The sequence below is a fragment of the Plecotus auritus genome, assembly GCF_963455305.1.
Source record: "Plecotus auritus genome assembly, chromosome: 5".
Classification (NCBI taxonomy): domain Eukaryota; kingdom Metazoa; phylum Chordata; class Mammalia; order Chiroptera; family Vespertilionidae; genus Plecotus; species Plecotus auritus.
Window position 1 is genome coordinate 17,912,665 of NC_137776.1, and position 26,338 is coordinate 17,939,002.

General features: G+C 34.7%; 1 protein-coding gene across 4 annotated transcripts in view; it reads right to left on the reverse strand.

Annotated features, from left to right (window-relative positions):
- The window catches only part of ERBB4 (erb-b2 receptor tyrosine kinase 4), a 966,639-nt gene that overhangs the window by 202,207 nt on the left and 738,094 nt on the right, over window positions 1-26,338 (reverse strand). For 2 of the 4 annotated variants that reach the window (XM_080671023.1, XM_080671025.1), the window contains exons 15-16: window positions 25,347-25,501; window positions 18,276-18,320 (exon numbers count right to left, since the gene is read on the reverse strand). In XM_080671023.1, the coding sequence (XP_080527149.1) occupies window positions 18,276-18,320; window positions 25,347-25,501 (200 nt within the window). Of the gene's footprint in view, window positions 1-18,080; window positions 18,156-18,275; window positions 18,321-25,346; window positions 25,502-26,338 lie in introns of all 4 variants that reach the window. The other 2 variants (XM_080671024.1, XM_080671022.1) reach the window with 1 other exon arrangement.

A 26,338-nucleotide genomic window follows, 5' to 3' on the forward strand; every position in this document is an offset into this window, starting at 1 on the left:
GTGTAATTTAGAGGCACTGAGGCATATATGGCTATCTCATTATTGTTTTTATCTGCTTTTAAATGTCTGTGTCCACTTGTTTCTCCTGTAATTTTGAAACTTGTGTTTATTTTACTAGTAGCACTACATTTTTAATTAAAGAGAGCTACAGATAACAATGTCTTTCCCTTTGAATTTTCCCCCTACTTTACCCCTCCACCCCACCCCAGTGCTAAAAATGCAGAGAGAAAGCATAGTTCAAGGGTGTGTTTTTGTTTTGTTTTGTTTTTTCTTACCTATTTCCTCCCCCAGCTTTTCCTTTTGTTTTCTGGATACACTGTTACTGTATGTGATTTGATTTCTCTCATTAAGGTGCATTCTGCTGTTTCAATCAGTTTTTGTTCTTATCTCTTACTGACCTTTTGAGAGCAATCACTTGCAAGCATAACACACTGTTAAAATACATATTGAATACATTCAAAATCCTGTTCATGCTGTTGTACGTGGAGCTGCTCTTCACCTCAGGTAGCACATGCTGGAGCCAGATGCCTTAGGAAACCTACATGGATTCCTGTTCATTTTGAGCGCTCATGGCAGCCCCTTTTTGGAGAATGTAAAGTTTGGCATTAAATACTAAAATTCATAAAGGAAGTTCTTTAATTGAAAAAGATAGTTAAACATATCTATTCTATAAAAGGCTGTTTCACTTTTTATTTTATTTTAATTTGGTAGTTTTAATAGGAACAACCTTATGTTCAAGATATAAACTACTAAAGGCTAATAAACAGCCTCAATTTTATTGCCATCCCTGTGACCCAATTCATTACATTTTGCTATCATATTACATGAAAATCTCTCCCTAGCACTCTGGGTCTTTCTTATATACTCTCAGACTAACGTTGATTTAGTTATTTGCAATTACTCTCCATGGATCCTTTTATTTCCAGGTAAATTATAAACACCATGAGATTAGTGACCATTATTTCCAACTTTTTATTGCTCTATACGTCTTAATAACATTCTCTAAGATTCTCAATAATTATCACTAAATAAATCAAATAGCAAATGGGATATTTTGGGTAATAATTTGTTTAAGAAAATACAATTACTCTATTTGATGAGATATTTTGGTATTTGGAACAATTGTGAAAATAGCAAAATATGTTCTTTGCATTTATCTTCTTAATAGTTGTCTGTAATTACTCACTTCACTTCCACTCTCTTGATTCTTGAATTAACTCCTATCACATTTTTAATCTCTGTCTCTCCACCACATCAGCTCTCGTCAAAGTCACCAGTGGTTTCCTTATTGTCTGTCAATTTAACAGTGGTTTCTTAGACATCATATTTTGTTTTTTAATCCTCAACGGAGGATATGCTTTCATTTATTTATTTTATTTTTTAGAGTGAGAGAAACATTTATTAGTTGCCTATATCCCCCAACCATGGATCAAACGGGAAACCCAGGTATGTGCCCTAACCAGGAATGGAACCTGCGATCTTTTGGTGCACAGGACGAAGCTCCAACCAACTTGAGCTACCCAGCCAGGGCATCTTAGAAATAACCTTAACCAATCAGGTAGCAACATTTCATAAGAGTGACTATTTTCCCTTTCTCAAAGCAGTGTCTTCCTTAGAAGTTCCATCAGAGCACTTCCTGTGTTTCTCCTCTACCTGGTCAGTCCTTTGTAGTACTTTTTGCAGCTTTCTCCTAATCTCCCTGACCTTTAAATGTAGGAGTTGCCAGGACTTGATCATTGCATTTCTCTTCTCTACTTACATTTTCTCTCTAGATATGACATCACCCAACTCTTTATCTATGTAATGATAAGCAAATATGTAGCTTCTGTCCAGACCTGTCTTCTGAATTCATATTCAGTTGCCTTCTTGATGTCTCTACTCAGATATTTATATATCATCCTTATTAATTCTAAAATAATCTTTAATTCCAACACTCCCTCTCTTCCCCAAAAGTATTGCCTGCTCCTCTCTAAATCTCTCCTATTTTGGTAAAGGGCAATTTTATCTTTCTGTTTTCTTTCACATGCCACATCTATTAAAGCTAGCCCAAAATTTATAAACATATAATCAAATGCTTGCCTCTTGTTAATCCTTTCCTCTTTCTATTTAGGTACAATCTATCCCTTTGAGGGCAAAAATTCTTTCAAATCTGTATCATTTACCTCTAACATATCTCATGGCATCTGCTGATTTCTAGTTTAATTTATCTCAACTAGAAGTTCTAGAATAAAATTGCCATTTAAGGGTTTTATTTTCATGAATTATGTTTAAATTTCAAATGATTTTAAATTTCAAATAATTTATTTTCATGAATTATGTTTAAATTTCAAATAATTTCAGTGCTAAAGGGTAAAATAATGGTGTTTCTATTTTTTAAAGTACACATGTAAGTCCTTTAAAGTGGTGGAGTTGTCACAGATATCTTTATATTTCTTTGAAGGCAAAGTTATTGTCTCATGAAAAGAGACGATAACTATTTAATAAAAATTAATATTATTAATAAATTTTTTTTTACAACAAAATTAATATTATTATTAAATAATCTATAATAATAAAAGCATAATATACTAATTAGACCAGATGTCCTTCCGGATGAAGTTGTGGTGGCAGGGGCCAAGGCAGTTGCCACGGGCGGTGGGGGCCGAGCTCCTTGCATAAATTTTATGCATCGGGCCTCTCGTTGTTACATAAATAAATAACCAAATGAATGGTTTTCTTCAATAATTATTTACATACTATTTATCTTAAATAAACCCTTAAAAGCACATATTTACTTCAACAGTTTCAGAACTTCCTATCTATTTTTAAACTTAAAAGCACAATTTTAAATATCTATAATGAAAAGACAACGGTATGAGTTATTTATTTAATACTTCTCTGAACATGTTTAATATTTGCTTATTCCTGATTTCATGCTGATTGGCAAAGTAATATATTCTTATAAAAGCACTGGACATAATCCTGAAACCAGTTATTATTTTGTTTGCTGCAGAAGCTAATTCCAGCAGGTCATAAATGCAAGAAGTTCATCAAAAGGTTGGTGGACCTTAAGCCTTCAGCAAGGGCTGGAAAATACATATTATTGCCTGTTGGAAATGGCTAAGGGCATTTCCCCAAACCTGAAAAGGATGCATAAATGATTGCTTGCTGCCAGACAGTTGAGGGCATTTCAATCTACATGTTATTGCCTCCTACTGGCCAAATACTTGAACAGCCATAGGCAGTTCCCCCAATCAGACAATTGATTCTGTATACTAAACCTTGCCTTTGATCTGTATATCTACTTTGCCTTAGGATAATTTGTGTTAATAAAAAGAAAGGGGTCCTGAGACAAGCAGAACTTGGTTCCTACAGCCAAGCTGCTCTGGCTGCCCAAAATGCCTTCCAAAATTATGTTTCATCTCTGGACTCTTTAATCATTTACAGCAGCCCCTTCTCCAGAGTCCTGAACCCTTCTAGATGCTGGACAAGACTCCCGGAAGTTTGCCTGTTGTAGTTTAGTTGATCTCTCACACCACCACACTGTGTCCAAGTCCCTGGTTGACTAAACCAACAGTCATTCCTATTCACCTGCTCCCTAATATCTTCTAATTTAGTAATTTTTAAAAAGTTAAGTAACTTTCCCAGTCTCTCTGCATCTTGGTGTGAACACATTTCTGACCAATGAGAGGAAAGCAAGAGTTGGAGAAAGGATTTCTGGGAAAGGACAGGTACAGCTGATGGAGCTTATCCTTCCACTCTGTCCTTACAGTTACAGCCATCTTCTTCTACCAAAACAGAAAGATAAGAAAATTACATAAATTCTGGCACAGATGTTAGTGATCCAGGAATCAATGGCAGCAATTCCCTTACTTCTAGCCTTTTATTATATTAAACGAACAACACAGAAAACTATTTATTGAAGTCAACTAATATCTGGCTTTATTTTACTTTTAGCCAACTAAGGTCCTAGCTGGAAAAAGAACTATATCCAGATTTTCCACCATTTTCTTCTTTCCTTGTATTTAAACTGCCAGATGAATTATCTCAAGATAATCAGATTTATAAAACTAAAACATGAAACCAATGGTCATTCCTTTCCAGATAACAGTTAATAACCCTGGTGCATCTTTATGTCTGCTTAATTTTCACACCCTCCTGGTCATTCATTAGGCTTTACCTACATCATTCTTGACTGAACACTTTTTTTGGGGGGGGTGGGAGAGGGTGCCCTATACTTTTACAAGTACACTAAATAGAAGCTTGTAAAGCTTCCTCCAGGATATAGTTTCTGTATTTTGGAATTCAAATATGTTGTAATGGAGAGCATGTTCATTGTCATCTGTTTTCAAGTTGTGATAAAATTCAAAAGTAATAAGATGCTTTCCTAACTTATGAACCTCAAGGAAATATTATACTAGCAGACCAATAAAAACAAACAAACAACAACAACAAAAGAGTTCTTAATTAGCATTTAACTTGGCTAACATGAATATCCAATTTTTCTAATTTCTGGTTCCCTAGTAAGTTGGAAGTAACTGAAGGAAAAAAAAATGAGAGGGTGAGGCTGTTTCTGTCTATCTCTTTTAAAATATTCCACAGAGGACTCAGGGAAAAGACAAACAAACCTTTTTTGCAAAGACTGTTGGTCAATGCATCTTGCTTTAAGTAATGATTTTAACATAGAATAGATTGCTTTATATACTAAGGGGAGGTTGACTGTGACCAAACTCATAGAAACACATTTAAAATCCTATATAATAAAAGCCTAATATGCTAAGTGTCTGGTCGTCTGATGGGCCATTCAAACAATCAGAGAGTAATATGCTAATGATATGCTAAGGCTGCTCAACTGCTCGCTATGATGTGCACTGACCACCAGGGGGCAGACACTCTGACCAGTAGGTTAGTTTGCTGCTGAAGTCTGGCTGATCGGGACTGAGATGGGCTGGACACACCCTGGAGCCCTCCCGTGGTCCCTCCCCAGCAGGCCAACCTCCCGTGTCCCTCCCCAGCTCCAACTGTGTACTGATGGGGCCCCTCGACCTGGCCTGCACCCTCTCGCAATCCAGGCTGAGGGACCCCCCCAACCCCTGAGTGCATGAATTTCGTGCACCAGGCCTCTAGTAATTTAATACTAATGGTTAGCCATATAACTCTTTTTTAAACTTAAATAAATGTCCAATCCCTAATTAAAACACATTTTAATTATGGATAAACACATTTTTTACTGAAGTGATTGCTTAGAAAACATTAGAATTCTGAAGATGTTCTGAATATAGACTTAGACCTACCAGATAATGTAAGCAAAGAAAAAAATGGAATCTATGTCAATTCAAACATTGAAATTATATAAATGGTTTCAGACAAAGGTCAAGACAACTTTACACTTTGCCTGAAACCATTTCATTTGTATGCAAAAGAAATCATTACTACTACAGTAAAAACATAACAAAATAAAACAAAAAACATCTATATGAACCAGATTCTCTTCCTAGCTGTAATATTATTTTTTCAATATGTTCTTTGCCTATTATTTTTCTATTATTGGAATTAGTTATACTATTTATATTAGGCCACATTTGATGGTATGAATTGCTTTGGACATCCAAGAGATAATATTTTAAAATCTCTTTGTTTTGTACAGGATCATTCAGTAAATAATCTAAAAGTAGTAAGGAATCTCTCAATAGGGGATTGGTAGTACAGCAATAGAAAATAAATGCAACTATAAAAAAAAAGTTATAGTGATCCAAAAGGTTGTCCATAATGTACTATTCAGTGAGTAAAGAAAGTTGCTGATAATGTGTGGAATATGTTTCCATATATTTTCCATAAACAAAATCCTTTATTATTGTATATATCTTAGTATACAAATACTGCTGGAAACCAAGATCAACAGCAATTAATATAAATGCGAGAAGTCCCTCAGAAGGCTGACCTGGGCTCCTGAGATATTCACAGGGTTAATTTGCATTTTATTACCTACTGCTGACTCAATGGCCTAAAGCAGTGGGCAGCAAACTCATTAGTCAACAGAGCCAAATATCAACAGTACAATGATTGAAATTTCTTTTGAGAGCCAAATTTTTTAAACTTAAACTTCTTCTAATGCCACTTCTTCAAAATAGACTCGCCCAGGCCATGGTATTTTGTGGAAGAGCCACACTCAAGGGGCCAAAGAGCCGCATGTGGCTCTCGAGCCGCAGTTTGCCGACCACTGGCCTAAAGTAAACTCCCCACTAACCTGATAATCTTACTGTTTACTAAACAATCACCATTGATATGTCTGTTTGCATTCCTAAAAGGCAATTGTGTATTCTAGTAAATAAAAGCAGATGGGAACAGAGACTCAGTGGAATTTGACTACTACAGTTAAGTTTTCCCTGGCTTGCCCCCATAATTTAAAAATTATTATTTCTTGTCTTGTGTTTTAATTTGTGTGTCAGTTCTTTCTCCAAGCCTCTGAACCCAAAAGCCACGCTGGCCATGGCCTTTCATAAGATATATGTGTGGAAGGAAAAACAAACATATAAACACATACATCCATATTTAAAACACTAAGTATGTATTACTTTTATCATTTTAAATTTTATTTTAAAATATATTAAAGAAAACAATATTTTAAAAAGGAAGAAAAGATACCTAATTTATGGCTGGTGAGCTTTACCCATCAGGGTAATGAAGTCTACCTTTACTTGCTTTAGATTTCAAAAGGAGGTGTATAGCACTAATTGCTAAGACAGTAATCATTGCTTGAGGATAAATTTGGTTACATCAGTACAATCAGAAGCCAAAGATACTTCATTTATGAGGTATTCTTCATCATATTTCCTTACTTAAGAGTATTTCCAAAAAACATTTCAGTATGATTTCCTGATATACTAATGCTCTATTCCTGCAAAATTACACAATTGTTGATGTTTGTAGTAATGGTGTAATTTGGAATCATTTTTATGTATCAGCATTTGCAATTATCATTACAGGTATTGAAATCTGTTACTTTCTCATAATGCATACAGGATGCTGTTAGATACTGATTAAATATTCAATGATCTTCTAATTTAATGAGTCCAGAACCACTGATAGCAAATCATAACCTGTCATTTTCCATTCAAAAATAAAATATGTTGACATTTGATTTGATACGTGTAAAGTAACACATTGAGAATTATTGATGATTTATGAATTAGTGACAGAATATTTTAAATGCGAAAATTAGCAGTTTCTATTGGAATTTAATATTCAAGACCATCACCTCTTTAACACATGCAGAGACACCAAAACCCTCCTTCTTTTTGGCAAGATAACTTCATCTACAACTTCAGAGAGAATGTAGAACATTCAACAGAAACTCCCTCAGCCTTTGTCAATTCATCTATCTACACCTTTCTGTATCCTCTACTTATTCTCTCCTGATGACCGGATGATGGTTGTTTTTTTAAAATTTCCAAATCTAATATCTAATCTTTTCACATTTCCTCTGGCTCTTAATCTAGGTTTTTTTTGTTTTGTTTTGTTTTTCAGGAGACTACCAAGATTGATAACCTCTTTTCTCCTCTGTATCTCCAACCTTTCATTCTCTAAAGATCTTCCAAATTAGACTCAAATTTCATACATCTTTCAATGTTTTTCTTTTGCTATAATTTACTATTTCCCTATGTCTCCTTTCCTTCATGTGCAAATTTCTCAAAATACATCAACACTCGATTCTCTGTATTTCCACATTTCATACTCATTTTTAATTCATGTGTGCATATAGAAAGACTTTCATATCTGTATATTAAAATTCCCATTTAACATTACTTGGATTTGTTCAAATCACCACAAATTCAACACATCATTTCATAATGAGTTTAGTACCCCTCTATGGTGCCAAATCTCAGTTATATTAACAATATCCATCTAATTTTGAAAGTTAGAAGCCCACGAGTAATTATTAACCATTTCTTCTCTTAATTATGTCATATACAGCTAATCATCAAGCTCAGGAATGAATATTAAATTCTAAATATTTCTTACATCTTCCCACTTCTCTCCATCTCCATTCAACTTTCTGGTTTCCAATTCCCTACTTATTCATTTCCAATAGTTTCAGCCACCCACTTCGATTCATTATCCCAAATATAGGGTGTCACCAAAAATGTATACATACCATAACAGCTGATAGCTCAATTTTGAAAATAAAAAGTATTTTAATAAACACTGCCTTTATAATTATTCAAAGTGTGTGTATAGATTTTTTGGGACAGCCTATATTTATATTCCCAGTAACTCCACCTCCTTCAGAATCTTTAGTTCAAGTACCCTACTCTAAGAGCAGCAGTTCTGTTCTTTTGAGTTCATCTGCTGTAGTATCTCCTTTGAAAAAGAATATGGTATGTTTAATTGTATCAATCATGGGAAGAATATTTCTTAGCATAAATAACTTTTCACCTTATCAAACACAAAGAACAAAATGATGCATAATCTGGGATTCATACTCTACCACCTGAACTCATTACTACTCTCAGTCAACTTCACCCCATCTCATAAATCCTACAGTAAGAACAGGGGAGAAAAATCATCAACAATCAGTTAGTATCAGGTCTTATGGAAGTGGTTCTCATACATAACACAGTAATTTTACCATATTTTTCCAGAATTTATAAATAAGTGACATTTTAGAAAAGAAAAAAAAAACTGAGCCAATTTTCTCATAAATGTTTTAGATTAGTCACAGATATATTAAGAATATATAAATATAAATATAAATATAAATATAAATATATATATACATATATATATATACATATATATATATATATATATTTACATTATGTTCCAATATACAGGAGTATATGCTTAGATCATGGGAAGTATTGCCAGATGTATTATTAGACTAAAAGATGTTGTGTGGAAACAAGCAAAATACTAGACATTGGAGGAAGGCTCAATAGGTAAAATAAGTTTAGGGCTAAGAGAAAGACAAAGAGTGACATTGTTTAAGTAGACTATAAAATATTCAGTCATCCTCATCATAGAAATAGCTCTTAACTGTTCTTCTAGTTGGGAATCAGTCTGTTAGGAAAAAAATAATAATATGCGGTCTTTAGAATCAGACACACTGGAACGCAGATCTTTGTTCTGCCTCATACTAGCTAAGTGATTATTATAAACTAGAGGCCCTATGCATGAAAATTTGTGCAAGAGGCCTTCCTTCCCCCGGCTGCCAGCACTGGCTTCCCTCCAGCACCCAGGACCCAGGCTTCACTCCTCCGGCCACCAGCAGGCACCCAGGACCCCGGCTTCCAGCCTCTGGGCCACCCAAAGTAATCTCCAGGAAGGACGTCCGGAATGACGCCTGGAAGACGTCCAGTCTAATTAACATATTACCCTCTTATTATTATAGATTGCTTAATTCTCTGAACCTCTTCCTCCATTAGTAAAATGGTAATGGTGATGACTATTTTCATATATTTTTCATAAAAATTAAGTATAATAATTTAGTGCAACTGAGATATATTAGGATATTTTTTAAAGAATGGTGAAAACAAGCCTCTAAATCTGAGAATGTTTTGGAAAAATGTTGAGATTTTCCCACTGGTCCTTTATTTCTTGGTTGTAGAATAATTTAGCTATCCATTCTGTGATTTGAACTGGGATCTGAAGTCTAGGATTTGGGATCTAGAGGTTCAAGGGGAAAAAGTAGCTTTGGGTGTAGATTTTGCTTTGTTCATTTAAAGAAAGAATTTATTTTCCCCTCTACAAGTAAACTTTTTATGGAAAGATATTTTTGTATTATTGTTTATTTTTACTCTACTAAAAGTAACTATAATTTTTCTATAAATGACTTAAGCATATGGAATTCTTTACTCTGGGCAAAGTAGCAAAATGCCATAAAAATTGCAATGGCTACAAGCATTTGGAGTTTATTAGAGGTGTATTTTGCTTCCCTTATTATTCATTCTTTACTACTGAGTTATTGTAAAATTACAATGAAATTATATCACTTTGGGTTTGAAGGTGGATGGTAGCAGAGAATGAAATCACTGAGAGGAATTTTGTTGGTAAATCAAAGTGCTCTCCATTAATTAGCTCCTGCCTACATGCATAGTATGTAAAAATAATTGTATGTTTATGAAAGAATGATTACTTAGGAAATGTGCTGTGGTAATAAGAAAAAAGCATGAAGAGAGCAATCTGAGTTAATATGTACACATCATTTTGTGTAACAACATCACAGAAGGGGCTCCAGTTAATTAGATTCCTGGAAATACGAAAAAAAGCTACTTAGGGTCTACTACAATGTATGTTTAAGATATGTGGGGAAATAACTTTGATTCTTTTATGAATATATATATGTAGAAAACTAACAAAAGAAACTTTGACCTATATTTAAGAAATATTGCTGTATAGTGTTTTTTATAACATATAAAAACTGAAACAATATTTTAATAGAAATATTGGCTACAAAATGCAATTTTAAGAGAGTCTGTACAATATAATTCCAAATCTTTAAGTAATTTTTAATTTAAACTGTAGACAAAGCCAGAAATTCTAAATGCAGACTCAAATTATTATATTTTAGTATTCTCTTGTGAAAAATCCATGTGGACATAAAAATGTACAGGTATAGACAATGAGTTTAGGCAAACAGATTTTTTTCCTTAGCTGCGTCTGACTCATTCCATCTGTCACCTATTGAAGATGCAAAATTAACACCCTTCTATGAATATGCAAAAAGCATTTCCTCCACCATTCTTGTGTGTAAAACCATTGCCAAAATATCATTCATAGGGAAAGGGCCTACTACCTCTCCATCCAGATATGACATTCTAGAATCAAAATCTGAGACCTCCTAGGTGGGGAAGCAAAAAAAAAAAAATAAGTATTGTAATTTATATTTACATTAAATTTGTATTTCATACTTTTAAATATCTATCATCAATTCTACTTATGTAATTACATAGATGTGTGTGATGAAAAGATTTTCATTAGAAAGAGTATTCAAAGTTCCATGATGACCACTCTAGAGCAATGCTGTTTAATAGAGACATGATGCAAACCAGTATGTTATTTAAGATATTCTAGTAGGTATATTTTAAAAAGATAAAATCATGAACATAAAATGTTACTTAACCTAATATTTCCATAATTTTGACATGTAATCAATACAACAAAAGTTTAATGACATATTTTGTATTCCCTTTTTCATACTATGTCTTCAAAATCCAGAGTACCTTTTACAATTACAGCACCTGTCAATTTGCTTTCACCAAGATAAAGTGCTCCATGATCACATGTGGCTAATGGTCACCACATTGAACAGGGCAGGTTTGGAGCACTCTTGGGGAAGACTCACTATACTGATAAATACATAGAAAGGCTATAAGTTTGGTGTTAACATTGGGGCAGTTTTATCATACTTGTCTATTTATAGCTTACTGCTCACAAGTAACTGCTTACTGAGTGAGCACCTTAAGTCACTGTGTATATTACGACCTTACCTTACATAGTTATATAAAACAAAGGGCTCCTGCCTGCCGGTTTGCTCAGGGGATAGAGCGTTGGCTCACACACTGAAGGGTCCCGGGATTGATTCCACACAAGGGCATGTACCTGGGTTGCAGTCTCAGTCCCCACTGGGGGGCGTGTGGGAGATAGCGGATCAATGATTCTCTCTCATCATTGATATCACTATAAGGACCACGTGCACAACTCTGTGCCACTAAATACTTTTGTTGAAAGTAACTACTTTAACTGTATGAAGAGTAATTAGCAACTGAGCTGAGATATTTTACTCTTGCCTTATAATTCTTTGATAATTTTGTATTTTATGAGTACTGAAAATGTGGAACACAAAACAGCTGAAAAGAAGAAACTCACACCTTCCTTTACCTCTTCAAACTCTAATTAAAAAGTGAATTTAATATACAGAATGTGGTGGGATGAGGATAGACTTATAATAAAAAGCCTGTGTGCTTTTATTTATTGGAGTTAGGGATCATAACACAACTGCCGCTCATCTAGGCTAACCATCTATAGGCCATTTTGGCCATTTGATTTGGACATAAGTTATGAGGCCAAAACAAACAAAGGAAACAGATTATGCCATTTGTCTCTCTCATATATCACACAAGGGTCACACTGCTAAAAGATAAACTGTTATATGACCTCTTAGGTAATAACCACTCTACCATAAAGTAAAAATGTCACAAAGGCATTAAAATGCGACAGGAATATAAAACGTTTCAAATATCTGCCCATGTGAGATTTAGAGAGTTAAACTGAATTCAGTGACCTCTTTCATATTGCAAAACATCTAGATTAATTGACTTGGAGCTGATAAGCCAGATAAAAATACTTGAACATATACCTAGTAGTTTTCATAATTTCTGTAATGAATTCAAAAAGTTATTAGTTTAAATTTTGGATTGCTAACAAAGAATAGTTTCCCAATAGAGCCTTTGCTTGTTGAGATAAATAAATTTAGGCCCTAATGAAATAAGAGATGAAGATTATAAAAATCTTTGGATATACACTGAGTGGCCAGATTATTATGATCTCTGAACGCATAACAATCTGGCCACTCAGTGTATATCCTATATAATAAAAGGCTAATATGCAAATTGTCCCCTAGACCAGGAGTTCGACCAGCAGGCAGGCCGGCCAACCACCCATGTCCCCTCGCACTGGCCAGGCTTGCCGGACCCCACCCATGCACAAATTCATGCACCAGGCTTCTAATATATATACATATATACACTGAGTGGCCAGATTATTATACATTCAGAGATCATAATAATCTGGCCACTCAGTGTATATTTGCCAAAGAAACTAAATTAGAATAGAATCTAATGTGTTTTTTTCTAAATGCTTTGTTCTATCAGAATCTATATGAAAAGAGCATTGTACAAGCTAAAATAGATGGCGCCTAAACATAATAAAAAGGACTTGTTGAACACATTTCTTCATAAGATTCTTGATGGAAAAGGAAGCACATCAAAGAAGCACATCAAATATAAATTCTATTTCTCAGGCTTATAATTCAGATAAGGAAAGCATGGAGAAGTTCTAAAATATCAAGTATTATTTTCACTGCAAGCAGTATATTCTTGGAGGCTACATGCAAAGAAACAACCACATTCTATTCTCTACTATCCAATCTTTCTGGAAGAAATTCCAGCAGCAGCCTGGAAAGTAAATGGAGTGTGGAAAACCAATTCACAAATTGCAAGCTTGGAAAAGAATAACACTGCTTAGAAAATGAAAGTCAATCAAGATTGGAAACATTTCACCTGTTTTCATTTAAATCTTCACTCTTTTTTTCCTGCTGGTTTAAGAAACAGCATCCAGCATAGAGTGGCAGGTGGGAGTATGAACTCAGTATTTCAAAACAGCCACATTGACACACTCAAGGATATTTCCTGTGACTAAAATTTTTATTTGACTAAGAAGACAACCAGGCATTTGGATAATCTCCCAGTCACAACATCGTTTATGACACTTAAAGCTATTATTTTCTATCATGCTTTTTGTCCTCCCTATATATAAGATCCACTTTAATTAATTAAGACAAAAGCTTTTAAAAAAAAAAACCATCATGGAATTTATAAAAAGTTAAATTACCTGAAATATTACTTGATTAGTCCCCTGCTTTCAATTAAATGTATACCCACCCCATTTCAGAGCAGTAAACATTTACTGCAATATTAAAGACCTGAAAAGGCGATGGTTGTTACTTTCACTTTTCATTCAACCTGTGCCAAAATTCCCCACGGTCATAAACACTCTACAAAGTGCACAATCCAAACCTTTCCTATAAATTCCAAAACTGCCTCTGACAAGTCAATGCTGACAAGTCAGTGGAATCAAAGAACAGAGTCACATTGCTTAAATTTAAGTCTAAACCAGGTATTACATTTTAAGACACGTATTAATTAAATATATCCAAAGTTTTCTAAAAGGAACTGTTGGTCCCCTATTATGAATTCTTTGAAATCATTATATTTAAAAGTCACATACAAAATTGAAATGCTTAAAATCTAAGAAATTTAACATGTCAATTCTGTAGCCACTAAACTATTGAATTAATGCCATACTGATATCCTATATAATAAGCCCTAATATGCATATCGACCAAACGGCGGAACGACCGGTCGCTATGATGCAGAAGCTGCCCCCTGGTGGTCAGTGTGCTCCCACAGGGGGCTCATGGCTGGTGAGCGCAGCGGAGGTGGCGGGAGCCTCTCCCGCCTCTGCTACAGGCGGGCGGTAAGGAGCAAGGGGTCCCGGACTGCAAGAACCCCAGACTGCAAGAGGGATATCTGCCTGCCGACAGGCGGACATTCCCTGAGGGGTCCTGGACTGCGAGAGGGTGCAGGCCGGGCTGAGGGACAACCTCCCCCCACCCCCGGGCATGAACATTGTGCACCAGGCCTCTAGTGTGTGTGTGTGTATATATATATATATATATATATATATATATATATATATATACACACATATACATATACATATATATATGTATATATATATATAAATTAATAGAACACAACTTCATAAAATTTTCAAAAATATTTATTTTTCCAGTATTTCAATTAGAGACTTAACTATCATGAGGGCCCATGTACTAGTTAATGGATCCTGTGCATCATCTCAAGTAATCTTCACACCAATCTTACTAGGTTTAACAATTCCCAATTTAAAAATTACCATTATCATCTAATTTTACAGATATAAACACGGCAGAGCCAATACTGGGACCCAGTCTTTCATGTTCAAGAACCCCTGCTCTTTATCTGCACAGAGGTGTACAGGTGATTTTTCACAGGAATGATAGATGAACTGTACTATCTAGTCTCTGTTGCTGGCCTCGATTATCTATTTTTGTCAAAGCTAATCTGAATTAATTGCATTAATCTGAGACTATAGGGAATGGCCTGGAATCCCAGGCAAGTAATAGGATTAAAAATTACCAAATCCATTTTGTTTAAATGTTGGAAATACTAAGTCAATAATAAGATATTTTGAAAAAAAATGTGGCTCTGTAATAATTCTGACCAAAAGTAACCTTACAAGTTGATTTGATCATAAATTCTTAATGGTGCAGGTCATGGGAGGTCGTGCCCCAAGCCTATACAAGTTTTATCTTAGCCTTAAGCAAGCCCTGACCATTGTGCTTGTGCATGTAGGGTAACTCACCACTGAAATGCCAGAGTAAACCTTTTTCAGACCCCTGGAAGGCTTAACCACCCTTAGGGGAACAGACAATCTTGTTAACTATCCTATAACTTGCTTTCTCCCATCTTCATGTAATCTTCCTTATGTTCCCTCCTTAAATCCAGATGTATAAGAGGGCATGAGAGGGGTGGGTGGGGGGCATTGGGGGGATAAGGACACATATATAATACCATAATCAATAAAGAAAAAAAGAAAAGAAAAGAAAAGGCACTGTAAAACTGTCATTCTCCAGAGCATTTGAGGTTTTGCTTCCTGACATGTCACCAGTTTGGCATAAATAAACCCAAGTACACTTTTATAAATATTCTCTAAAGATTTTATGTTTTGTATGTTGATAATACACAATGATTTTGAGTTATACAACCTCATATGATGTTGAAAACCACTAGTGATCAATCACTATGGTTTTAGACTTTCTCAGTCTCTGTAGATGCCTCTGCCTATGACCTACTGCCGTTGGTACCTGTAGCTCTCATGTCAGTGAGAAAGAAATCACTTCCCTTCCTTCAAAGGACTATTAGAGGCATAGAGGTACATAGGAAAGCTACCTGGTTTACTTTGAGTGACTTCCCTCCTCTCCCTAGGAGGTGTTTTCCCCATCCCCAAAATTAAAAATCCTTGATCTATAGAGAAATAATAAATAACACATATTGAGTGATTTATCTGAGCCAGGCACTCTTCTATGAACTTATTCAGTCTTCACAACCAATTTATGAACTATATTAATATTACCATTTTATATATGAAGAAAGTGAGGCTCAGATAAATTAAGGAACTTACCCAAGGTCATACATCTAAAAAATGGTGAGCCTGGCTTTGATCTCCAAAAGTCTGATCCCAAAGACACCACACTTAATCACCATACTACACTGCCTCTCACTAGATGGTTGAAATAATTATTTTAAAAAGAATTAAAACAAATATGAAAGAAATCACCCTTTAAAGGTACAGTAAAGAGACTCAAAGACTCAAGGAGGAAAAATTATTTCATGAATATAGGTCCATTCCAATCTAAAACAAACCTTGACTTATAAAACTTTAATTTGGACCTGGGGGTGGGAGGTTCTCTCTCTCTCTCTCTCTCTCTCTCTCTCTCTCTCTCTCTCTCTCTCTCTCTCTTCTCTCTCTCTCTCTCTCTCCCCCCTCTCTCTCTCCCTCTCCCTCCCTCTCTCTTTCTCTCTCTCATGTGTGTTGACTTTTGTTTCTTCATAATTTTGGCCTTGCTCTAAACAACTGTTACAAACTAGTCTTGATTGTGCCCAAGTGCCAAAGTGCCACTATTGTATAAATCGCCAAAGTCTACCATATACATTCTTTTTAGGACTTAATTGTCTATTTACTTCATTTAAAAATAACACTATTGACATATCACTTATTTGATTGTTTTAAAAATACTTAAAGGCAAATATCATATAAATCTAAACACTATGACTAAATTTAATGACAAATGAATCTCATGAATATAATATGTAGAAAAAGAAGCCAGATGTAAAGGGTACAAACAATGATTCAATTTATATAAGTTATATAAAGTACAGAAACAGGGAAACTGACCTACAGTGCTAATGTTCAGGAGAGCAGTTATCTTTGCAATGGGGCACAAAAGGGTTTCTGGTTCTGATACTATTGTGTTTTTTCTTGATCTGCCTGACGGTTATACCAATGTTGATTTGAAGAAATTCACTGAGATTTACACTGATCTTGTACTTTTACACTACATACGCTATATTTCAACACGATGGTTTGCATTAAAATCATTAAGTCATCCAAAACTCTCATTTTGCTACTTATAATTTAGCACTACTTTTTCTCTTCCAAAAAATACAATAAATGCTTCATAAAGAAAGCAAACAATATTTCTACATAACGTTGTAAAATTACTATTTTCCTATATATGAGTTTTAAATGTCAAACTTATCAAGTTATCATTTATATACAGTAAAAGTCATCCTTTTTAATGTACTGGACTATGACTTTTGACAAGCACATATATTCGTGCAACCATCACTGCTATCACGATGCAGAACAGTTTCATTATCCCCCCAGATTTCCTCATGCCCTTTTGTAGTCAACCTTATGCCTCGTTGCCCCAGCCTGCTGGCCGATTTTCTGTCCTACAATTTGCCTTTTTCAGAATGCCATATAAATAGAATCATACAATATGTATTCTTAAGTATAGCTTCTTTCACTTAGAGTAATGTTTTTGAGATCCATCCATGTTTGGTGTATGTCAGCAGTTACATCCTTTCTATTGCTGAGTAGAGTTACAATGTATGGATATACCATAACTGAAGAACATGTGAGTAATTTCCAGTTTGGGGCGATTCTGAATTAAGCAACTACATTCATACTTAGGTTTTTGTATGTGCGTGAGTGACACATTTCATTTTTAAATTCCAATTTGTACTTTTACCTTCACAAAATATTTTCTTTAGTGCCTTTAATCTGTGGTAATTCTGATACCAAGAGCATATACCAACCAGTTCAAAAAAATATAAAATCAGAAACTGACTCGAATAGCGAACATCTTATAAAACTACATCAACTTTTGCAAATTCCTCCCTTAAAATATTTCTTTTTTAAATCATCTACAGAATTTAAAATGAACTATTTTATAAAAGTGCTAGCTTAATTCAAAATTAGTTAATTTTGTTTAATTGTATAAAATTTAAAATAATTATATTACTAATTTGGATTTGAAGTCATAATCAATGAAGTGAGAAGAGGTAAGAAATGTGGCTTAAAAAGTAAAGTGTAATATGTCTTTCTAATTCCCTAATTTAACATATTATAAATTTCACCCAACTGGTTAGTACTTTTCATCCATGATAACTGGGATAATTTGAGTGACAAAATGGAAACATGGTAGATGTTACCTAGCATGTTGTGGTAAAGTGGAATGGCCCGTCCAAGGGTAGTAAATGCAGTCATGACTAGTGGGACCGCTACACCTGCAGGCAATTACAGAACAGAAAACATCATTCTCCATTCACAGTGACATGCACACACATGCACCAGTGCTCACACATGGAGCCTCCAGGAAGAACATGGGAAGCAAGCACACCAAGTACCTATCCATCAGGCCGATGCAGTCTTCAATACTTGAGCCTATGCACCTGCAGAAGATCCAAATTTTAAAAATACAAGGAAAAAATTAGTCATTTAAAAAAATCAATGAGATAAATACCAATTGTGTGAAATTCTTAATTATAGTTATTAGACAATTTTGGAACACCATGAACTTAAAGGCAATGAGGAGATTATTGCTGCATGAATACACAGGAATAAATTGCAAACACCACCCAAGTGGAATGCAAAGAAATATATCCACAGAAAAGGACATTTTGCTGTATTTTGTGGGTAGTTTCCAGACACATATTGTTCATTTCTAATACTTTCTATTCATTTGCATCATTCATGATTATATGACTTGATGAATAACTTGTTATTTCCATGGCTATAATTGGTTTTATGCATACCGTTTCTTCTAAAAGCTCTTCAATTTAAGTAAACACAAAATCAATAAAAAAAGGAAACATATACTATTGAATATAATATAATAACTTGATGCTTAATACCCATTAGAGATTGATTTTGGCAGAAAGTGAGTTAACATTCTTTAATGCTAGTCTCATAGATACTTTACATAATCACATTATTCCATTCCTTGGCTGTGACTGTCTTTATAACATACTTATCTTTAAACATGAATTCATTTAAAAAGCAAATTAACTGGTTTCACCATACTGCAGTTTATCTTGACACTCTTTTAAAAGAGCAGTGCCATAACAGGCAAACAAAAACTGGTTTTAAACTGCCAAAATATTTAACATAAACAATAACAAATAAATTAATCCTCTCCAAGGAAACGGATACGTTTAGACTCAGGTAACTAAAAGTCCACTGAGATTAACATTTACTAGTAAGTGAAATAATATAAGTACACAAAATTCAGATGTTCAGCCCTTATAATTTCATTTTGATGTATTCTAGCAATATTCTTTTTCCAACTTCCAATGTACTTGAATTGCTTTTCTTTCTGTTTTCCCACATCAAAGACATATAGCTCCAGTGCATCAAGATTCCTCATACAGCTATGATTTATAGAACTGTCTAATTCAGTGGTAATGAAAATGACTTTTTCCAAACTAAAGTTTCTTAAACAGAAAAAGAAGTTATATTAAAATCACTACATAATGAATAAAAATGTATCATGCATAAGGCCAGACTACCCATTATTTTTTAAACAATTAAACATTGGTGAACTATTATCACTATGCCCAAAAATAATTATGTCACTATGTTCCTGTTTCAAAACTATGTTATAACATTCAGACTAGGTAAAAATTGGAATTGGTTTGTTTTTGTTTTGAAGATTGTTTTTGAGAGGTCAGGCATTTTTTAACATACAGATATATGGGAAATACAGTATAAAAATTTTTTTAATATGCAAATAAATAACTAGAGCACATAGTTTTGAATTGATACCATAATCTGTAATTAAACCTTTTCTGAAAATGGAAAATTAACTACTTTAAAGTTTCCAAATTGTCTTATTATGGTTTCTTTTTATTCAATTCTGAAGAACTTATTTTTTCTAGGTACATTTTCTTCAAAATGTTATTTTTAAATATACACTATTGCCATTTGGGAAAATTAATAGCCTACTTATTTCCAAGTGAGAATTTGAAAGCTATGGTTAGTTTGTAATCCATGTCTTTTTTTTAAATCCTCATCCGAGGATATTTTTCATCGAATTTTTTTAGAGAGAGTGGGAGAGAGAGGGAAAGGCAGAGAAAAATATAAATGTGAGAGAAACACATTTATTGGTTGCCTCCTGCACATACCCTGGCCAGGGCCCAGGCCTGGGAGGAGCCTGCAACGGAGGTAGGTGTCCTTGACTGGAATTGAACCCAGGACCCTTTGATCCACAGGCCAGTGTTCTATCCACTGAGCCAAACCAGCTAGGGCTGTAATCTGTATCTTTATAATAATCTTTGGAAAATATTTCCAAGTGAAATTAAATTTGAGGAGAAAGTGTGAATATGAAAAATCATTCACTCATTAAAAACAAAACAAAATTGTGTTGCATGCCTACTCAGCATTCCTACCATTTTAGGACCTGGAGGTGAAACAAGAAAAGACATTTGTCTATTTTTAATGAGCTCACAATTTAATGAAGGAGACAGCTGAGGCAATAGGGACAGGGAAAAGTAGAACCTAGAGCATGAGACAGCAACCAGAATTTGAAGACTATTTGTTCAGGCACAAACATAATAAAAAACCACCAGAGGGTTTCACAGAGGTAGCGAAATTGCTGGCTTGTGTTTTTCATAGATCTCTTTGTGGAGACTGGTCAGCTGGGAGCCAGGAAGACATGTTTGTTACAGAGACTCTTTTAGTCTATTCAAAAGACGATGGACAGCCGAAACCGGTTTGGCTCAGTGGATAGAGCGTCGGCCTTCGGACTGAAGGGTCCCGGGTTCGATTCCGGTCAAGGGCATTTACCTTGGTTGCGGGCACATCCTCAGTGGGAGGTGTGCAGGAGGCAGCTGATCGATGTTTCTCTCTCATCAATGTTTCTAGCTTTCTATCCCTCTCCTTTCCTCTCTGTAAAATATCAATAAAATATATTAAAAAAAAAAAAAAAAAGACGATGGACTAAACTAGGAAAATGGTACCTAGGATAGAGGCAAAAGGACAGATTAAAAAAAATCTCAGAAGGTATGGGGGGAAAAAAGAGAAGTTAATGGCTGATTTGATGATGAGAGGGGAAGAAAGAGTTAAGAATGACTTATATTTCTAATTTTGAGACTAGTGTTACTGTTAGTGAGAGAATGCAAGAAGAGGATCATCGTTTTCTTGGGCGTGTTGGGGCAGGAGGAGTTGCTATTTTCAGTTTTGTGTATGAGCTTAGTGTGGCTCTTCCATAATCCAGCAGGAAACGTTCCTGAGCAGCTAGAAAATGAATCTGTCACTGGAGGGTGGGGGTAGAGGCAGACGGCACAGTGTAATAATCAATTTTGAAATAGCATACAGGAGAAAATTGAAATCATGTAAGTGAATGAGATGGCCGGAGAAGAACCTATAAAGTGAAAAAAGTATAGATTGAGACTGAAACCCAAGGAACTCCAATAACTAGTGAGTAAATGACATGCGATGAGCTCATGACACAAGCATGGGGGAAAATACTAAAGTATAATGAATTAATTACAGCATCCTTGAAGCCCAATCTGAAGTGAACTTCAGGAAACAGGGTGATCATCAGTGTCAAATGCAAGGAGAGGTCTAGTAAAATAAGAACCACTGAGAGTATTTCAGTTGTCATTGTTGAGCTCACTAGAATTTAGGTTGTTGTGAATTGAGAAGCTAATTGAAGATAGAGGCAAGGGAAAAGGAAGGAGAGGGAGAGAGGGGACAGGACATGTGCTAAAGAAAATTTGTTGAGAGACTTGTGTAGGATATTTGAGATTTAAACATATTTATGAGCTGAGGGTACAAGAAACAATGGAAGACAAAGAAGAATGAGGGTATGGCTGAAGTGGTACTATCCTTTCTCAATACAAGTCAAGGTGTATTTAAAGATGTATATTGTATTTCAACTCTGTACTTTATATAAACAATTATTTAGCACATACAATTTATATTGATTCAGAAAGATCACATAATAATGAAAACAAACTTTTGAAGAGTCAAAAATCTCAAGAGGCTGAATAAGGATATGGAATAATATGACTTTCAACAAAATTAGGGTTCTAAAGTAGAACATACATGGAAATATCAGAAAGAGAAATTATGATATATCAGTGTAACATTATAAAATATCTGGAATTTCAAATATTAAGCTGTTTAATATTTGCCAGTAACATAGTTGAGATTTTTTTAAAAAATCTTTATCAGTTAATATATTTTCACAAAATCTCCAAATTCTTAAATGAAAATGGAGGAATATTTAAAAATTAAAATAGTGTAGACAATAATTCCACAACAGCCTGTCTTTCCTCCTCTCTATCAACAGAAATTATTTCACTAAATAGATTTTAAACTATAAAAAAGAATTGACAATAAAGAGTAAGACAGAAGAAATTTAATAATATAAAATCATGTTTCTAATATTAACAGACATTTAATAAAGTTTTTAAAAAATGCCCTTATGAAAAATAAATATCCCAGTCCATGTCTAAAAACCAAATTAAATTGACATTTATCCTGGAATAGCGGCGCTAGTGAGGAAACTATAATCCCTGTCCTTATGGTCATTTAATTACATAGTAAATTTACAAGTCCTTCTTAAAGATCTCTATCTGGCTGATTTCAAATATGAAAATCGTCCCTAAGATTTAAATTCTTGCTCATCATTTCAAAATGTGGGCAAGGGTCTCTAAAAGACAGATTTAAATTGTTAAGAATAAAAATTCACTGCGCTGTGACTTCCTAGTGGTCCAGAGCTGTCTTGCCTATTTCTGAAGTTGGCTATCATTCACTATATCTGATGCCCAGCAGGTGTTCAATGAGAAAAGACTGCTAAACTACAGTCCTTTAGTCAAAACAAAAAGAGACAACATTATTATTTTCTTTTCTCTAGGAATATTAGTGAGAATCTCCTGACAGGTGCTAAATGGATAACCTACTTTTTAAAAAGTATCTAAAGAACTTATTAGAGCCAATTTATCTAATGCACTTTTAGAGTAGTAAATGTGCTTTCAAGGTATTAAACAGATAATTTCATTTTCAGAAAATCATTAAACAGTATTCAAATTCAGAAGTTTCCTTCTTAAAAAATAAGTGATTTGAAAGACTATGTCCATTAACTTCGTTCTTGAATGATCTAGCGGACATAATATTGGCAGATAAAAGAAAAGCTGTTTTCTAAAGTGGAGCTGGCCTGGTGAGCTCACACTTCCTAACAGGGTAGTAATTACATGTGTTTTGAAATAAAAATAGTCACTCGTCCCATCATGCCACACTGCCCTTGCAATCTATCAGGGCTGTGCAGAGCACTCCACTGCTTCAGCGACAGATCTCCAAGCACAGTGCTTCTCAGCAGTGCTGTACAGAGGGGGTTCAGGAAACAATGACATTTCTAAAGTCTGTTGTGTGGCCGGGGCCACAGAACTTGCATGAAGTGAGTGAACCCAGACCGTATGGAGGCTATCAGGAAAACAAACAAAAGGGAACTAAACCAAATAAAAGCAAAATCAGAAATCCTTCAGTCGCTCATTACAGAATCCATGTACCTTGGAAAATGCCAGGGAGTATACTATTCAAAATCTGTCTCCCCATCATTCTGTAGCCGTGAATTTAAAAACATCTTTCTATTTACTGGGCAGTCCTCAATGATCTGGTCAGATTTGTTCCCTATTACACCTGCCTACTCCCTTTTGGCTGACATCCACCTTTTGTTGTTGTAGTAAATTGATATCTTCATTGTCTCTCCTTCTACTTCCCCCCATGATATATGTTTTCTTTTACTGTGTAATCACGATTTAAAAGGGCTGAGGGGAAGACACACCAGTGACACATGCAGACTGGGGCTCTGTGATCTCACTTTCATTTCCCTAATGGCTTCCTTGTAATTAGATTCGCAAAAACAGCAAAAGGCCTCCTTTTGAATGGCAACAGCTGTTGACATCAACATTATATTAAATAATTTACTGGTTTAATTTTAGCCGCAAAACAATAAAACCCTCTTGTGGATGATTATTTTAGCAGCAAAGTTTTCCCTTTCAGTTGCTGGTGCTTCTGCTCCAGCAGTACCAGTAGTTTCTTCATGAAATACTCTTAACCCAAGCATGCCAGAAACTCACAAGGGAAGCTGTTTATTCCCTCTAGTTTCCCGGAAGTACAGGACTGTGTGACTGCTTCAGTGCCCTCAACCTGTGTGCTTATATCTAAACCAGTGAGTGGCATTAGCTCTTCCAAGCTGAATTTGAATTTGAATGGCACAATATGGCTTTACCTTTGAGGACCTGCCATTTCACAGAGCGACTTAAACTGATTTCTTGACCTGCAGGAAACTGTAGCAGCATCTGCAAATCGATGCCCTCTTGGCAGAAGATAATGTTGCTTGCTTCACTTCTCCAATATCCCCCAACAGCTAGCCCTTAATTTGGCAGAAAATCTCTTTACGGAATCTCCTGCTTTCCTGCCAGAAATAAAGTAACCAAGATGATTCTCAACAAGTGGATGTGTTTGTACATGTGTGTGCACATGGGTATGGGCACTCACAAGAGAGATGAGGTTTTATGGACCGAAAGGAGATAGACCCTGTGAAACTGCTCTTGATTCTAAAATTATCCACATTCTGGAGGAAAGAAAAAGAACAGAAAATACCTTACTAGCATAGATTTGTTGAAAAAAATAGTTGTTGGGATTTGTTAGGTAACTGACATTATTTCCATTATAGTGTAATACTTTTCTTCTTTCTGTAAAATGTCTTTGTTATTCAACTGTTATCAGTATCAAAGTTGAATCTACTTTTTACTTTATGACATCTTTTTGAAAAACAGAAAAATGTGTGTCCATCTTTGAATTGTCCTACATCAAACAAAAAATAATTTCTCAGTTATAGGTTAACCTGTAACAAAATTATTTTCAAAAAAAGCACTCATAATTCTATTAAAACACACATTACTAGGGTCCCCTCTTTTCTGCCACTACTGCTTTTGCTTATATTTTGTTGATGGGGTAATCCAAGGCAGTATTTACCAAAGAGGGCTAGCCTTACCTTAAACTGGTTGTAACAACAAAGACACAGAAACAGAAAACCTTTGCTAAAGATTTACTAAGCACACATCTTAAAAGTATGATTACTATCTTGTCTTTTCTGATAACTTCAATCTCCTGTAAGTGTGAAAGAATTTTCACACTCCATACCAAGTATACCCGACACCAGCTTCATGAAGACGGCAATAAAACAGTTCTGGTTAAATGGAAATATTTCAAAGGGTATACATTTGCTTCCCTAAACCATTCTCTTAGAAAGGACTTTTCTTAAAGTCAACATGTCAAATATTAAGATGAACAGAATTTTGTATGAGAACACTATACACTTTATAGCCTGTGTCAGGGATGCAGGCATGGGCGTGGGCCTTTGGATAAGCAATACACGCAAGCCTGAGACCCTGTCAGCCGATGCTCACCCTTGCGTGCAGTTTGGATGGCATGGGTGGCACTCCCGATCCTGATCAGCATACTTGAAAATGAAACTGTTCGCCCCCTGTAAGCCATCTGGACATTTTTCCACACAGTTTGGGCCATCCTTAAAATGGGAGCACTTTGTACAGTTGTCAGGTCCCTGAAACGTGAAAAACAAAATAAATTAAACAAAGAAAAATAGATGCCATGTGCACTGAAATGTATTTGGTTGGCTTAGATACCAAGACTTGAGTGAGTGGTCAATACACCTCGATGAAATTGGGGAACACTTTCAGTAATAAAAATGGGGATGTAGCTCTTGTAGCTTTTTGATCAATAACATTTTCCAAGGACTTTCCAGAACACCAGTATTTTATTTCTGTCATTTATTAATGGTGATATTAAAGATCAACCACATTTGATAACAACACGTTTCCCCCAGAAATATGAGAGATTTCTCACTAAGTAGTTAATTAGGAAAAGAAAATGGTAGGAATTACACAACACCGAATTTCATATAAAGGTAAGATGTTAACTCTCCTTTAGTTGTCCAGTGACAATTTGAACATTAAATATTAAAAATCAATGTGGCTGAATTATCAGAAATTAGGCAGTGTAGGCCAATAACAGTTCATTTCTAAGTTAAACCAGCTTGTGATAATGCTAAAAACCATATCATGATGATTTTTAGGGATTTTACTAAATCACACAACAGTACTAAGAGCCATAGAAAGATATACTCTGATGGTCAAATATCCAAAGCTTTATAATAATAAAATAAATACATACAAAAATTAATGGAGAAACGTATCTAAAAGTGAAATTAATATAAATATGAGCATGATAAATTTAAATACAACTAATGTTATACATTTATGTTTATAATATATAATAATTTTATAATATGTAGGATGTTAGTAAGCACTAATAATATGCATTAAATATATTACAAATACCTAAATATCATAGCAAAAGTAAAAATTTAAAACTATATTAA